The sequence below is a fragment of the Chaetodon trifascialis genome, chromosome 9, assembly GCF_039877785.1.
Source record: "Chaetodon trifascialis isolate fChaTrf1 chromosome 9, fChaTrf1.hap1, whole genome shotgun sequence".
Classification (NCBI taxonomy): Eukaryota; Metazoa; Chordata; class Actinopteri; order Chaetodontiformes; family Chaetodontidae; genus Chaetodon; species Chaetodon trifascialis.
Genome location: NC_092064.1, coordinates 14,273,546 through 14,289,245, shown reverse-complemented (window position 1 = coordinate 14,289,245; position 15,700 = coordinate 14,273,546). Strand labels below are relative to the sequence as shown.

Below are 15,700 nucleotides of genomic sequence, written 5' to 3'. Positions count from 1 at the left end.
AGACTGAGGCCCTCCTGATTTCCACTCAAAGATGCTAAGTGATCAAGGATAACTGTCGGATGTATACTGCTGTGCTTGCCAGAAACATACAGAACATCCAAACAACATGATTAACTTTATCCATGTAAGTCTGCAATCAAGATCACCTTAAACTGGATTCAAAAGAGAATACAGATTTGTTTGCATTCTGTTCATTTGCTGCTTTAATGTTTCATCCCTTTAAATTCTGCGTATGAGGATACAGTTCAACGGCAGCATATGGGGTACGGATGCTGAAAGGACATCTGAATGGACAGAAATTGTCATGGACTCTGGTGGAGCCTCTTAGCCCCACCCTCCTGCTCACACCCCTCTGCTTATCCTCCACTCAGCCCTGCCAGCTTTTCCCGCCAGTGCTCAGCCCACACCCTCCTGCACTCCCCCTGCATTGACTGTCAGCCAATCTGTGACCAGCCTGCTCTGCCACCACACACCTGTTTCTCATCTGCTCATTTGCTCCTCAGTCTTTATACCAGTCAGTGTCCCTTTGTTCCCTGCCAGATCGTTGTTTGTGCTCATGCCTGCTTCGTATCCCGCCTGTTTTTCTGTTCTGCCCTTTTGGATTTTCAACCTGTGCCTGTTGCCTGTGTTTTTCCCTGCTGACTGTACCTCTACCTGATCAACCTGCCTTCCGGTTTTGACCCTGGCTGCGAACGGTATTTTGCCCTGCCTAAAGAACCCAGTAAACTTGCTGTTTCTGCCATATATCTGTCTCTGGCTGGTGTCTCTGCGTGTGGATTCTCTCTTACCTCTGACAGAAATAGTTGTTGCTGTCGGCTTTCAGGCTCTGTCTGAGCTGAAACTGAGGAGGCTAGTTTATTAGGAAATGGGATTATGGGGTAGGGAAGATTTTTTTTGTTTTGTTTTAGATTAGTTAGGAGCATTGGGTCTTGTTTTAAAGCCAGTAGCAGGTTGCAAATCAACATTTCGGATACAAACTCTGAAAATTAACAAAAACAAAGAGGAAGGAGAAGAGGGCTTGTTTAAGAGCTCAGAATAATAATAAAGCTGAGACTGATGGTTGATGATGTTTCTCAAATATTTAAATCAACCTAAATTACTTGACAAACCTGGTCCCCATGGCAAGACCCTCACCAATGTTAAAAATACCTGGAATTACTGGATTGAGGCCACAGCGATCAGTACAGGTTAACTGCCGTAGCTGACTATTTATCAAAAATGTACTAAAACTCAAATAAGTAAAGAAAAAGGAGAGGACAAGAAGTTGTTCCATGGCCCAGAAGAAATAACTGCCATTATTATATCTGTGAAAAATAACACAAACTGAAACACACTAAAAGGAATAAAAACTAAGATAAATAAGACTAGAATGCTGTAAAAACCTCTGCTAAAACATCCATCCATCCATTTTCTGCTGCTTATCTGGTGGCTGCAGAATAAACAATTTCCAGCCACTCCTGACGGATCTTGAGGGCTGTACCCTGCTAGAAAAACCAGCATAGACCAGCAAAGCGAGCCACCAGCAAAACCAGCATGTGTTGTGTTTTGATGCTGGTAACCAGCATCTCGTACTGGTTATGCTAGTCCAGCATCCTGTACTGGTTATGCTGGTTCACCAGCATCACTAGCAACAACATGCTGGTTCACCAGCATTATTAGCAACACCATGCTGGTGTACCAACATAGCTATGTTGACTCACCAGCTAAACCAGCATCAATCCAGCATAAACCAGCATAGACCAGCATGGAAATGATGCTGGTCTATGCTGGTTTTTCTAGCAGGGTAATCCATTCAATAATTCAATAATCTGACTATCTGACCCTGCGTTTACACGTAGCAGGGTATTTTGGAAAACAGATATTTTGGCCCCTCATTTTTGAAAAATAACATCGTGCAATGTTGTCTACATGAACCTAGATAAATACGCCGTTAGCGCAGCATAACTATGCCAAACCTATGGGCGCGAGTGTAAACATAGGTCGCTCACATGACGTTTCAAACGCTGTTTAACCCTGTTTACATGGCAACACATAACTGGCATTTTCAGAAATCTCAGAAGTTCTTCAGAAGTTTTCAAAAATGATAATTTTCCATGAAAAAAACTCTGTTTGCGTGTAAATGAGAGGCCAAACTGCATGAAAACATATTTGTTTTCCCTAAGTATAAACGTAGGCTCAGTGTCTCCTACCAGTTGAACATACCTGGAAAATCTCATCCTAATCAGATGAGACAGTCGTTCTCCGTCGCCTCCTTGAACTCCTCCAACAGGTGGATTTTGGGAGTGGGAAGTGGGAAGCTCTAGTCTCTAGTCATGCAGGACCTTTCTGCAGCTTCAGGAGGCCCCTTAGCCAATTAAGCCCAGAGGCCTCCTTCAGTAAAACAATACTAAAATAAACAGAGTACTATGCCAAATTTAGTGCAAGGATGGTAATTTTTTCAAGTAAATGCACTCCTTATGTTCCTCCGTTCACGCTGGCAGTGAGTCATTTCTCTTCAGCCTCTCAACTGACGATGAAAAGGTGAATGACTGCATTTATCTTGAGCTTTTCTAGTCGACCAACCACTCAGAGCACTTTATCGTTATCATAATTATATCGGTGCTGTGCGAGTTACTAAAAATTAGAAGATGTGTAAAACTCAACGATGTTCTCACAGTGGAAAGAAACTTGTTGGATCCGTTTTTCCAAACCCCTGCTACGTGTAAACGTAGCCAGAGTGTAGAGGGTCATATCCAGTGGGTCGGGGGACCAGGCAAGGTGTAGGTGTAGAATCATGGGGACATTTCAGTAGCTGGGAGTTTATTGACATAGTCAAGTAATGGTCTCCAGAGTGAATGAAACTTTTCAGGACGGCCCTTAAGGCTGAATTTGATTTTCTCCAGCTTCAATGGAGATAATAGGTCATGTAGCCAGGATTTGAAGGAAGGTGGCTGGGAGGATTTCCATAAAAGAAGAATTTTTTTACAAGCAATCGTGGACGCAAAAGCTATAACATTGCCCTGCATAGATGTGGTTACAAATTCATCAGGAGGTACCCCAAAAATAGCTAGCTCTGGCAAAGGGCTGACACCTAGGATGTCAGAAATAGATTTAAAACATGATTGCCAATAGTTAGACAATTTAGAGCATGTCCAGAACATGTGCGTCAGATTGCAGGGCGTCTGGGAGCATCTACTACAAGCTTCAGTAGTTCTGTCTGGATAAAGTTTGAAGAGTTTGTCTCTGCTATAGTGCAATCTAAAAAGTACTTCAAATTGAATAACAGAAAGTCTGGCACAGCTAGAGGAACAGCTTCCAACACTTTTTTCCATTGAGCATCAGAGATGTTTATTTGGAGTTCAGTTTCCCAGTTGGCCCTGCTCTTATTTACAACTGAGTCATTTGTTGGTGACAAGAGATTATAGAGATATGAGACATGGCCCTTAGGCAAAGATTTAGTCTGGAGCACCAAGTCTATACCACTGAGGGGTGGAGCCTGGGGGAACTGAAGAGAGTGGGTTCTTGCAAAGTCACGAAGTTGGAAGAAGCGAAAAAAGTCTGTATTGCCTAGTCCGATTGTTCACTATTATTGTCAATAAATTGTTTTCTTTCCAAACTCTTGTCTCCAGTCTGCATTTGGAGTCCAAACCACTATTGTAATTTAAGGCATAGCCAAACAAAACTGAGGAGTCAGGGTACGACAGCAAGGTCACAACATTTCAAATCTTCCACATGTGACATTAAAATTTGGGTTGGCTGCCCACTTCTCGATATAGACCCGACTGGTTGGCTCCAGTACATTCACCTCAGTGCAACTGGCTTCCAGTGAAATATATAAGAGGAAATGACAAAGCTTAGGTCAAATTTCAACAGAGTCCCTCAGATGTTTGGGGAACATTTACTTTGCGGACGGAGTCAGGGGACACTGCCGAGACTCTGCAGACTAACACAGCAGTCCATAAAGAGGTTGACAACTGGTATGAAAGTCAAAATACTGTTTGTCTGTGGTTTTAAGACAGAGATGTTTCCACACCAACAATACTGACAATGCTCAAACATGATTCAGCTGCAGCAGGGGACTCAGGTTCAGATACCTGTCATCTCTGCTTGTATTTGCACATACATAAGGGACCAGATAGAAGAAAAAACATAATTTAAAGGTTTAAAATGAATTAAGATGAGGCACATCTCAAATGGCTGGATGATAGTTTGACCCTATGAGGCACATTACACGGAGGCAATAAACAGGGTTAAATAGGTTTGAAAAGATCCTCCTTTCTTGACAGTCAGCGAGATGTCAGGCAGCATGTGCTGGTGGTGCTGGTGGTATGGAGTAACAAAATGGGATATGAATTCAAGACTCTGAGGACTCTGTGCACTTCACTTCGAGGATGCTCACTTTTTCGACAGGTGGAAATTCCAAATCTTACACGTAGCTTACTAGAAAAGTTTCGCTCAAAATGAAAAGTCTGAGGCCCTGTTGACACGTACATGGATATTTTGAAAAACAGAGATATTTCCCTTCGTTTGTGTGCTTTGTTTACACGCAAACGGAGAATTCGCCTCTGAAAACGATGCATTCTAAAAACTCCGGCCAGAGTGGAGATTTTGGAAAACTTCGGTTGCACGTTTGCATGTAAACTGAGAAAAATGAAGAAAAACTGAGTTTTAGGTAGCGGACGTCACATTACACGCCAGTCTTCAGCTCTCCACATACTGTGGACTGCTGAAGACTGTCACCACATTGTTTCTGCTGCTTAGTGTTATTGTTGGCCAGTTACTAGTGTTGCGAGTGTCAGTGTCTAATCACCTGTGCCTCCAGCACCTCATGCTCTCACCACCTGAGCACTGTGTGCTCCAGCATATCTATGAACTGCTCTCCACCTCAGAACCTCATGCCTCACCTGCTGTTCCCATGACTTCCCAGGTACAAGTTTCCTCGTTGCACATTCAATAAATTCCTATTTTTCCCTGTCTGAGTGTCTGCTATTGAGTCCAAAAGACAAAAAAAGAAAGGACAGTAAAAGAGCTTCCTCCTGTAACTTCAGCGTTATTCTGATTCTAAACTATTGATTTTCAAGCCTTCTGTTATATGTAATGCACCGTACGATGTGTTAGAGTCTCCAAAGTCTGCTAATACATGCCATTCAGTGCTCAGACGTGTTCTGATAAATCTCTGTCTTTCATCTTTGTTATGGTTTATTTATTGCGCAGAGTGACTGCTCTTCCTCCAGCTTTGTAAAAAATCACACTGCTCACCAGATCTCGCAGACATTTAGTGGGATAGATCGACATTTTGGGAGTTTGGCTTGTTCTCTTTCTGGCAGAGCGTTAGGTGAGAAGTTCGATACCACTCTTTCATCTGTGAATATGAAGCGATGGCCAGTTGCTGGTGACTAACATGTTATAGCTTATTTGTTTTAAAATACAAAAACTGAACAGGGGACAGCAGGTCTGGACCTGGAACAAAACTCAGCCCTGGTATCCTCAGCCCAGACCAATGACTTAACCATCCTTGTGGTCCCTTTAAATATTCTGTACTATTCTCCTAAACTGCTCGAAAGCTGAGTCGTAAGCGCTCAGGACAAGCTTACCAGTGCATCACTCACTCTTGACTCCTGACTCCTTGGTGAGGTTTGGAGATCTCCTTGGCTACAAAGACGATGCCAGAGAGGCGATGACGATGCCGGATAGGGTATGCTAGGCTATTTGGCGCTGACTGACTGACTGAGCTCCAGAAGTAGCTGACGGTCTTGCTTTATGATGGCATTACGATTATGTTCTTGTTTACTGAAATAATCATCTTTCATCATGACACTCCCTGCATCGTTCTCCCTGCTTGCTGCCTCAGCTGCACTCTCCTGCTCACTCTGTTCCTCGGCCTCCGTGTCGGACACCTGTTCCTCTGCCTGCCAGTGGCCAGCAACCTTTTCCCTTTTCTAATGGCGGGTACTGACTGTCGCCATAGATACTGAAGCTTTTGGTGGCTTGGCCCCCAGCTTTTCCGCAGCCCCTGCTTTAGTTTTTGCTAATTAATCTTGACAATCGACAAAGACGCCCTCCTTCTTCCACAGATGTTTGGCCCTGAGCCACGGCATCAGAAGACACAGAGGAGACAGAGGAGGAAGGGTGGGGCTGGCCAAGTAACACGTGATTAGGCTATAGACTACCGTCATTGAAAATGAACCAATGCGCCGCTGCCTCTGCTTTATGGACTGGTTGTTACTGTCATCTTGAGATTCAGCTGGGAAACCTTGACAGCTGAACTGGTATCTCTGGCCTCAATGGACTGCTCTCACTCCTCTGCTGCCACTGCCATCAGGCTCACTAGGCTCAGAAAATCATGGCACCATATGAATAATTTGCAACAGCGGCTGCATCACCCTCAGGGGACTTCAGCCTCTTCAGTCTTTGCTTTTCACCTCCTCCTTTACATTTTTCCCCTTTTCGTTTGTCCATCCTGCTCCACTCTACAGAAGCCTGGAACGTCTACACTGCAAGTCATTTTCTTGATGTTGTTATCTTGAAATCTCAAGTTAATTATTTCATTATCTCCAGATAACAAGACTTTTTCTTCTCATGATAATGGGTTAATTTATCTCATTATCCTCAGAAAACAAAAGGCCAATTTCTTAAAGTAACAAGATCATTTATCAGGCCTGTGAATATTCTCATTCATCCAGGTCATTGTAAGCTTCAGGGCATTCAATCGTTCACAACTGGACTTTGTCAGTTTGTCTTGGAAGACGTTTCGCCTCTCATCCGAGCAGGCTTCATCAGTTCATGCGCACCAGACGAGATAGGACAGCTCTAGTCTAATGAAATGCTGTTAGGTTCAAGTATTTATCCTCTGAGTGAGGCCAACCCCCAAAACCAAGGATGGTATCACTCTATTGTGAGGCAAACGATCCCCCATTAAGGCGGGGTAGGGTGCAACCCTTGGGTGTCAACGACAGTCGTCTGCCTCGTTAGTGTCCCTTTCTTGTCATTGGGAAGCTCCTTGAGCCATGTGTGAATGGCTTTGTTGTTTATTTTCAGAGGCTAAATTTTTGAATCTCTCTGGAAGAGATGAAAGGACAGCATTGTATGTGGGAGATAGATGGTGTCTCAGACCTCCCCCTCTGTTCAGAGACGGTTTTTCAACCTTGACATGGATGGCTTCTCTCACTCCTCTTTCAAACCATCTGTCTTCTCTGTCCAGAATATGGACATTTTTATCCTCAAAGGAGTGTGCGTCCTCCTTGAGATGCAAGCAAACAGCTTAGTCTAAACCTGAAGAGTTAGCTCTTCTGTGTTGTGCCATGCGTCTGCTCAGTGGCTGTTTTGTTTCCCCAGTATATAAGTCTGTGCACTGTCACTGCACTGGACTGCATACACTAGATTGTTCTTCTGAGTATGAGCTGTCCGGTCTTTGGGGTGCACCAGCCTTTGTCTGAGAGTGTTCCCAGGTTTGAAATGTACCGGGATGTTGTGTTTGTTAAAGATTCGCCTGAGTTTCTCTGATACACCAGACACATATGGAATGACAATGTTATGCCATCTGTCTCTCTTTTCTTCCTCTGTCACCCTGTCCTTTCTGGAAGTGGCTGAACTTTTCACAAAAGACCAGCTGGGATAACCACAGGTTTTGAGGGCATCCCTCAGGTGTTTGTGTTCCTCGTCTCTGGCCTGTTGGCTGGTTGGAACATTATCAGCTCTGTGTTGGAGAGTTCTGATAACACCCAGTTTGTGTTCCAGTGGGTGATGTGAGTCAAAAAGGAGGTACTGGTCTGTGTGAGTAGGTTTTCTGTAAACCCCAATATGGAGGCTCCTGTTCTCTCCAATGTGGACATCACAGTCCAAAAAAGGCAAACTCATGTCCTTGACATCCTCTTGAGTGAATTTGATGTTCTTGTCCACTGAGTTAATGTGCTCGGTGAAGGCTTGCACTTCTTGGCTTTGGATTTGTTACCCATGTGTCATCCACATATCTGTACCAATGACTTGGTGTTGTTCCTTTGAAAGAGTTCAGAGCCGTTCTTTCCATGTTCTCCATGTGCAGATTAGCCATAATGGGGGATACTGGTGAACCCATTGCACACCCATGTTTTTGCCTGTAAAACCTCTCCCTAAATTGAAAATAGGTGGTTTTTAAGCAGAGTTCCAGTAAATGGCATATTTGCTCCGGGTTAAGGGTAGTTCTGTTCTGCAAAGTGTTGTCTTGTAACAACTGCCGCCTCACTGTTTCCACTGCATCCTGAGTTGGAATGCATGTGAACAACGATGTGACATTGAAGGAAATCATTGTTTCTGATGGGTCTAGTTTTAAGTCCCGGACCTTATATGCATCATTTATCAGAAAACTATTGACCATGACATTTAAATATGTTCTAATCATGTCCGTCCTGTGTAGTCCAGATAGTTTGTCTAACCATAAGCAAAAATGATCTGCTGGGAGAGAGAGGCTGACAGATGTAATACCCAACCACAATGGAGCGACAGTCCACTGGGCCAGTCAGCCAAACGGCACTTTGCTGTCATTTAAGGGGGGGCTAGGGCTGTTTGAAAATATATATACTTTGCATTGCGTTGGTCAAAACTGCCAAACAGCCCACCGGGAAACTCTCAGTGGCGTAATGTTATAACAGTGAACCTCTTTATTCCTACATGGCATTACTCGCTGGTCGCTGTACAGTAGGAGTGTTTTCCTTTGGAGAAGCTGAGTAGAGTGTGGGGTCGACAGTGGGACAGTACCCTGCAGCTTCAAGAGATCCTGCCTGTTGTGCTTATTGACAGGGTGGGTTCTCACCTGGGAGTCTCCCTCAAGGAAGGCAGCTTCATTGTGTTGCACCTAAACAGAGCCACGAAGTTGGAAGAAGCGAAAAAAGTCTGTATTGCCTAGTCCGATTGTTCACTATTATTGTCAATAAATTGTTTTCTTTCCACCTAAACAGAAACATGCATTAAAAGATCAGACTACTAGAGGAGAGTAGACTACAAAATAACCCGAAACAGCATTATGTCAGTATATTGAGGCTACGTTTAAAACGCATATGTTTTCATGCAGTTTGGCCTCTCGTTTACACGTAAACTGAGTTTTTTTTCCCTCAGAAAACGATCATTTTTAAAAACTCCGGCCAAAGTGGAGATTTCTGAAAACGCGGTTATGTGTTGGCGCGTAAACAGGTTTAAACAGCGTTTTAGGCTCCGAAATGTCACAACATGCGACTGAAAATACTTAACCTTATGTGAGCGACCTATGTTTACATTCGCGCCCATAGGTTTGGCATAGTTATGATGGTGCTTGATGGCGTATTTATCCGGGTTCATGTAAACGACAACATTATTGAAAACGATGTTGTGTGCACGATGTTATCTTTGAAAACGGAGGGGCCAAAATATTCGTTTTCCAAAATACCCTGCTACATGTAAATGAAGGCTGAGTGTCTTACCTGCTGCCGACTTTTCCACTCTCACTCCCCCTGCCAGCCACACCCACCTGCCCACTCACCTGATCACACTCCTGAGATTCATTCCCAATCAGCCCAGTTTTTACACTCCTCTCCCACACTCACTCAGGGTCAGGCTGCTCTTTGTTTCCATGCAAGACTCTCCAGCATTTACTATTAGATGCTCTCCTGTTGCTGAGCCTGCCTGTCTTTGACCACGTCTGTTCTGTTCCCTGGTAAATGTCTCAGCCTTTTGTCTCTGACCACGAGTCTTGCTCTCCACTTCCATCTCCATCTTACTTTGAAATGAAATCAAATAAAAACATAGTAAGGGTTGACCCTCTGCACGATGACCTGTCATCTCTGTGGAGTGAGAGGTTTAAATGAACCATCCATCACACTCCATCATAGAGGCCAAACTGCAGGGATCCCACCCTTATGTCAACACTGTGCTGTATTACCTGGGGGTTAGCACCTCTTCTAGCATCAACAAACCTCTAACTGTGTCCTGCTGTAGTGTTAACAGTTACCTTAGGCTATGTTTACACTTAGGGAAAACGCATATGTTTTCATGCGGTTTGGCCTCTCGTTTACACGCAGAGATTTTTTCACAGAAAACGATAATTTTTAAAAACTCCGGCCAAAGTGGAGATTTCTGAAAACAACGGTTATGTGTTAAACAGGGTTAAATGGTGTTTTAGGTTCCGAAACGTCACAACATGCAACTGAAAATACTTAACGTCATGTGAGCGACCTATGTTTACACTCGCGCCCATGGGTTTGGCATAGTTATGATGCCGCTCAACGGCGTATTTATCCGGGTTCATGTAAACGACAACATTTTTGAAAACAATGTTGTGTGCATGATGTTATTTTTGAAAATAGAGGGGCCAAAAAATCCGTCTCCCAAATACCCTGCTACGTGTAAACGTAGGCTTACTCCTTGTCAAAAACCTCTGTCAAGCAGTGAGTACACCTGCTGTGATGCTGCAGACATGCAGCAGCGTTTTAAACTAAATGCTAATACTAGCATGCTAATATGCTCATAATGGTTAATATGCTGCATCTTAGCAAGTATCGTATTATCTTCAGTATTTTGCTCTAATGTGTGTTAACATTTGCTAATTGGCACTAACAAAGTACAGCTGAGACTGCTGGAATGTTCACTGTTGTTCATGAGCCAAAAACACCAAAGTTTTCACTCCATCCTGAGGAGGACATGAACGTGATGACAAATTTCTTGGCAATCCAATCCAAAGTGATGGACTTTGGATGGACTTTGGATGGACTTAGCGTTGCTAAAAAGTGACAAAACTTGCATTTTCAGTTTCTGCTAAGAGAAACCAGACAAATAACACCCCCTCCCCCAGGACCTTCTAATGTATGCTCTCATTGAGTATACACACATTTTCCCTGTTATGTTTAGTTCCTATCCTGTTTTCCATCACAATAGCTCAAAATTCAAGGAATGCTGAAAACCTGCCAGTGTAGGATCAGGCTATATGTATAGTTCCTTGCAAAAGTATTCACGCCCCCTGAGCCAGTACTTTATAGAACCACCTTTTTACAGAAGCCAGGTGATTGACATATATGATATTAGAATTGTTGCCCATTCTTCTTGGCAAAATATCTCAAGCTCCATCAGTGAACAAGAAGTCTCACCACAGATCTTCAATCAGATTGAGGTCTGGGCTTTGACTGGGGCTTTCTAAGACATGAATGCTGCCTTAAATCATTCCAGTGTATCTCTGGCTGTATGCTTAGGGTCACTGTCCTGCTGGAAGGTGAACCTCCACCCCAGTCTCAAGTATCTTGCAGTTTGAAACAGGTTTTCTTCAGGAGTTGCATTGTATGTGGCTCCATTCATCAAAACCTCAGTCCTGAACAGTTTCCTGGTGCCAGCTGATGAAAATCATCTTCACAGCGTGAAGCTGCTGTCTCTGTGTTTCACTGTGGGGATGATGCACCCAGGGTGATAGTGCTGCAGTGCTGGCTGTCTGTCACCATTGGCCTCCTCAGATTAATGCTCTCCTTGTCCAGTCCATCAGTTTGCGTATTCAGATATTCAAAGCCTGGGATATTTTTTTTTATAACCCAGGCTTTGTTTGGTGGGCTTAGTATCTGTGAGTTCATTATCCAAATATATAAGGCTATTTCTTAGCTACCAGGGAAACCTTGCTGATTTGTAGCAAAACATTAGTGCAACTGAACTGCTTTTTGGTACAAGTATAATTAATTCTACACTGAGCTTTAAGGGTTGCAAGATCATGGGCCAATATTTTCATAGCTGGTTATTGAACTTCAATTTCACCTCTATACTGCTGGTATGATTCCTTTATGTTACGTATCACGTGTACATATGCACAGCTTTATGCTTTTAAGTGCAGCACGTTGATTTTAAAGCAGCTCGTGGAAAAGTTAAGAGTCAAAAGGGCTCATTCATTTACACATCATTTTGTCAAACACATTTCCAAACAGGTCGGGGATGCTGTGAATCTATTCATGCTGGGCTGTTTTTGGGTGTGAAGCAGGGAGGAAAGTGGTTTAAGTAAGCAAAAGCACAATGTTATGTCTGGAAGTCACTGTTTCGGAGCAATGACTGAATGCTTTTCTGAACCCCTTTAGTTGTTTCCAAACCACTCGGTTCTTGATAACAAATGCAAACTGTTACAGGGGATAAATGAGCTTTTTTAATTAAAATCACTTGAATCAGCTTTACTCCAACTACTGGCAAAGATAATTCTGACATCCTACTACAGAAGAGAACTAACCAGATTGTGCAGAACAGAAACCATCACACGAAAGCTTTGTGACTTTCTCGAAGCCTCTCACATGACACTTAAAGCTCAAAAAAATGACAAATATTCTGCAGTAACTTCTTGATATTGCATGCAAGCATTGGCAAAGTGTTTATTCTGAACTGTTTCAAATGGACACAGAAAAGATCACGTATGGAAAATAAAATATTTAATGTGTATAAAAAAAAGAACAGACATTGTCCTCAAGCAGTATGGAGACATTCAGAAGTGAGTTACCCTCTGCTGTCTGCTGACTGTGCACTGGACAGGAAGAAGCTTCTAGATTTCAGATAAACATCCTCTGATTCTTTATTGTGCGCCGTGTGCTACGACTCCCACAGAACAGATGGGAGGTCATCAGCAGGATGAAAACATCGTTTGGCAATTTTATGCCTGAAGTTGAAAAGTAATTTATATATTGCTGTCATGCTTTGAGAGTAAACCTGGATTTACAGGCGCTGAAATCAATCTCTGCTCTTGCATGACCCTGGATTTTTTCCTCATTTCTGTAAGTGATAAGAAGTGCTCAGAAACACACATTAGTTATGTGAGCTGGCTATGACCTTGATTGATGTTATGCAGATGTTAGTTCATAGCTCTTCAAGAAGACTGTTGTCTTAATGCACTTAAACAACTACTACCAGGTCCGCGTGCGTCTCATCCACGTCCCGAGGACTGTTTTTATTTTAGTACCGACACATGAAAACAAATGGAGAAAAGTTCCCTTATTAAAAGCAGATAAAAAGCAGAATTCAGTGACCAAGTGAGCGGAAATAAGAAACCCCAAACATGTTCCCCTTCTTATGACAATGAGCACACTACCAGAGGACATCAACTGCATGTTTACTGGCTCTTACCAAAACTATAGCAATGGAGTTGACATGCAAGCTTGTACAGTATATAAAACAATAACTTTAAGCTGTGATTAGTTAAAATTCAGATTCACATGTTGTTGTTGAAACTTGGTCCAGAGTAATTTTTCTCAGCCGAGTCCAACTGAAAACTTTCCACAAGCACAGGCAAAGCTCACCCAACGCTCAGCTTCTTAAAATCATCCGATTCGGCAGTTCATTCACTTCCAGCCTGCATGTGAACGTAGCCAGTGCCAGCTGCAGCTCGTGGGACATCACACACGTTATTCACTTCAGTTAACACTGTGTTAAGCTATCCACAAGTGAAGGTTTGGCAGCAGCTACAACTACACACAGTCAGTAAAGGGAACACTCAGGAACCAAACAAAGGTGGGCAGCCTCAAGGAAGCCTGGCAGATGAAGAACAAGGTACGGTACCGGTATAGCAACACATTTAATCAGTGTTAAAAAAAAAAAAAAAAAAAGTAAAAGAAAAAAAAAAGATAAAAAAAATCATTTTCCTAGAAAAATATATTGTTAAATACACAAGACATGCATGTTAGAAATATATGATGGACCAAAGACAGAACTTCTGCAACAACCACAAGCAAAGAAAAATACACGGTTCACCCTGTATTATCAGCATCAAACGTTCAACTTTTGATGTTAAAATTAAATTCAAGTTTCTTTTGTATCTGTTCAACACTTCATTGTTCAAATGGGCAAATGACGACAAAAAAAAAAGACAAAACCAGGATTGAATCAAAGTCTGATTGTTCATCATTTTCTCCAGCGCAAAGATTATTTTGTTGATTAATCAATAAATCCACTGACAGAAGATTAATCTGTAAAAATGTTAAAAAAAAGTTGCTGGTTAGAGATGAAACCTTTGAGGATTTGGTTGCTTGTATCAGTTTTGTATGACAGCTGACTCTAAAATGAATTTCAAGACATCACGTTGAGCTCTGATGACTTGTGATAAGTCTTTATAAACAGGTTTGAAAGCTTATAGACTACTTCCTATTACTGTATTGATCAGATGCATCTGCAAATATGATTGTTAGGATATGAGTCACACCAAGTGTAATAATATGCATTACCATTATCTTACTTTTTTACTCCCTTATTACACAGACTTTTCTTGACTGTTCAGGCAGTGGAGCGCTGTGACTCACAGCTGAAGTTAAAAACTTAACTTTAAACTTGAAGCCACAGACAAATTCTCTAAAACCTCTAAAGTACAGCAGCTGGAGCTGTGGAGTGCTGATGGGTTGAAAGGGAAAAGCAAAGAAAGAGGACATAATGTGTTTGTGGGTTGATTGTCTGGACTAATCTATGGATGCAATTTGTTTTTCTGATTGATTCCTCTCCATCGTTTATGACATAAGCCACTATAGATATGTTGCAATGCTCTCAACATGACAGCACAGATCTGATGTACACCGTACCGATACGATTCACAATCACAGGGAAATACAACTCTACACCACAATCATGTGCTATCAGGATTCAAAACTGAACGCATGCGGTCTGCTTGCCTTAAGTCGCTAAAACGTAAGGGATATGTTAGCAAAAACATGAACAGAAACCAAATATATATATAGAATTTGTCTCCATTTTTAAAACATTTGTATTCAAAATACATTAATTCCTTTTTTTTTTCAAGTCAAACCTATGAAATTGTCTTTGGTCGAGAAAAATATCTTAAAATCTACTACAGGCTATAAATGTTACTGTACAGGAATGAAACACAAACGTACTCAAGATCATGTAACTGATCAAAATGGGGAAAGCTGATACCAAGTATCCAATCATTTACATTTGGAGTCTTCCAAATAGTTAAAGTGCTTCTGCATTATTCCCTCAGCATTTAATGTGAAAGAAACATCCATCAAAGTAAGGCAGATCGGTTTCATCTACTCAACTGTCCTCTGAAAATATATACACATTTGTTCTGAAGAGCAAGGACACTCGAAGAGTAGAGAAAGAGAAAAGGGGCACAAACAGAGGTCGATCCTCCCGAAAGATGATGATTATCAATCAACTCCAAAGACAGGTGTCAGAGCTAAACCTTAAAAGACTGGGAGAGCATCATCATCACAGCTGTTGATATAAAACTGGGTGAATAAAAAAATTAGCAGCCTATTCACACACCATCTCATGATGCCTTTTCCACACAGCTGTGGATGTAAAAGAGGACATAAATTAAGACAAGGACAACGGTCTCTTTATAAGGGACCCGCAATGCAGAGGAGGAGGGGGGAGGGGTGTGTGAGGCAACGTCCTGCCAAAGAAAACAAGAACACCTAAAGGTCCGTTCATTTCGAGGACCGAGGAGAGATCCTGGGAAAGCTCACAAGCTCGTCCTGGTTCGTGCTCTCAGGCGTCACTGCTGTAGTGGATTCATGACGTCTGGAGATCAGAGTGTATCGTTTGTTCTTCCCCTGGACTCACAGGGGGCGCTCTCACTGGGACCACTCCCCGGGCTCTTTCCAGTTCTCTGTGGTGTACGGATATCTGCTGGTGTGGCAGTTTCAGGCCACACCACGCCGCCCTGGTTAAGAGGTTTTCCCTACTATGGGGTTGTCCCTGAAACAGAGAGGACAACAGATGGGTGCCTGTAACAATACAGTACATATGTCTT

At 42.5% G+C, this 15,700-nt stretch overlaps 1 protein-coding gene across 2 annotated transcripts in view; it reads right to left on the bottom strand.

Moving 5' to 3' along the window:
• Positions 1 to 11,994: 11,994 nt before the first annotated feature.
• The window catches only part of rasa2 (RAS p21 protein activator 2), a 31,513-nt gene continuing 27,807 nt past the window's right edge, over positions 11,995 to 15,700 (bottom strand). Inside the window, exon 24 of one of the 2 annotated variants that reach the window (XM_070969638.1) lies at positions 11,995 to 15,645. In XM_070969638.1, the coding sequence (XP_070825739.1) occupies positions 15,615 to 15,645 (31 nt within the window). In that variant the 3' untranslated portion in view covers positions 11,995 to 15,614. The remainder of the gene's footprint in view (positions 15,646 to 15,700) is intronic. The other variant, XM_070969639.1, reaches the window with a different exon arrangement.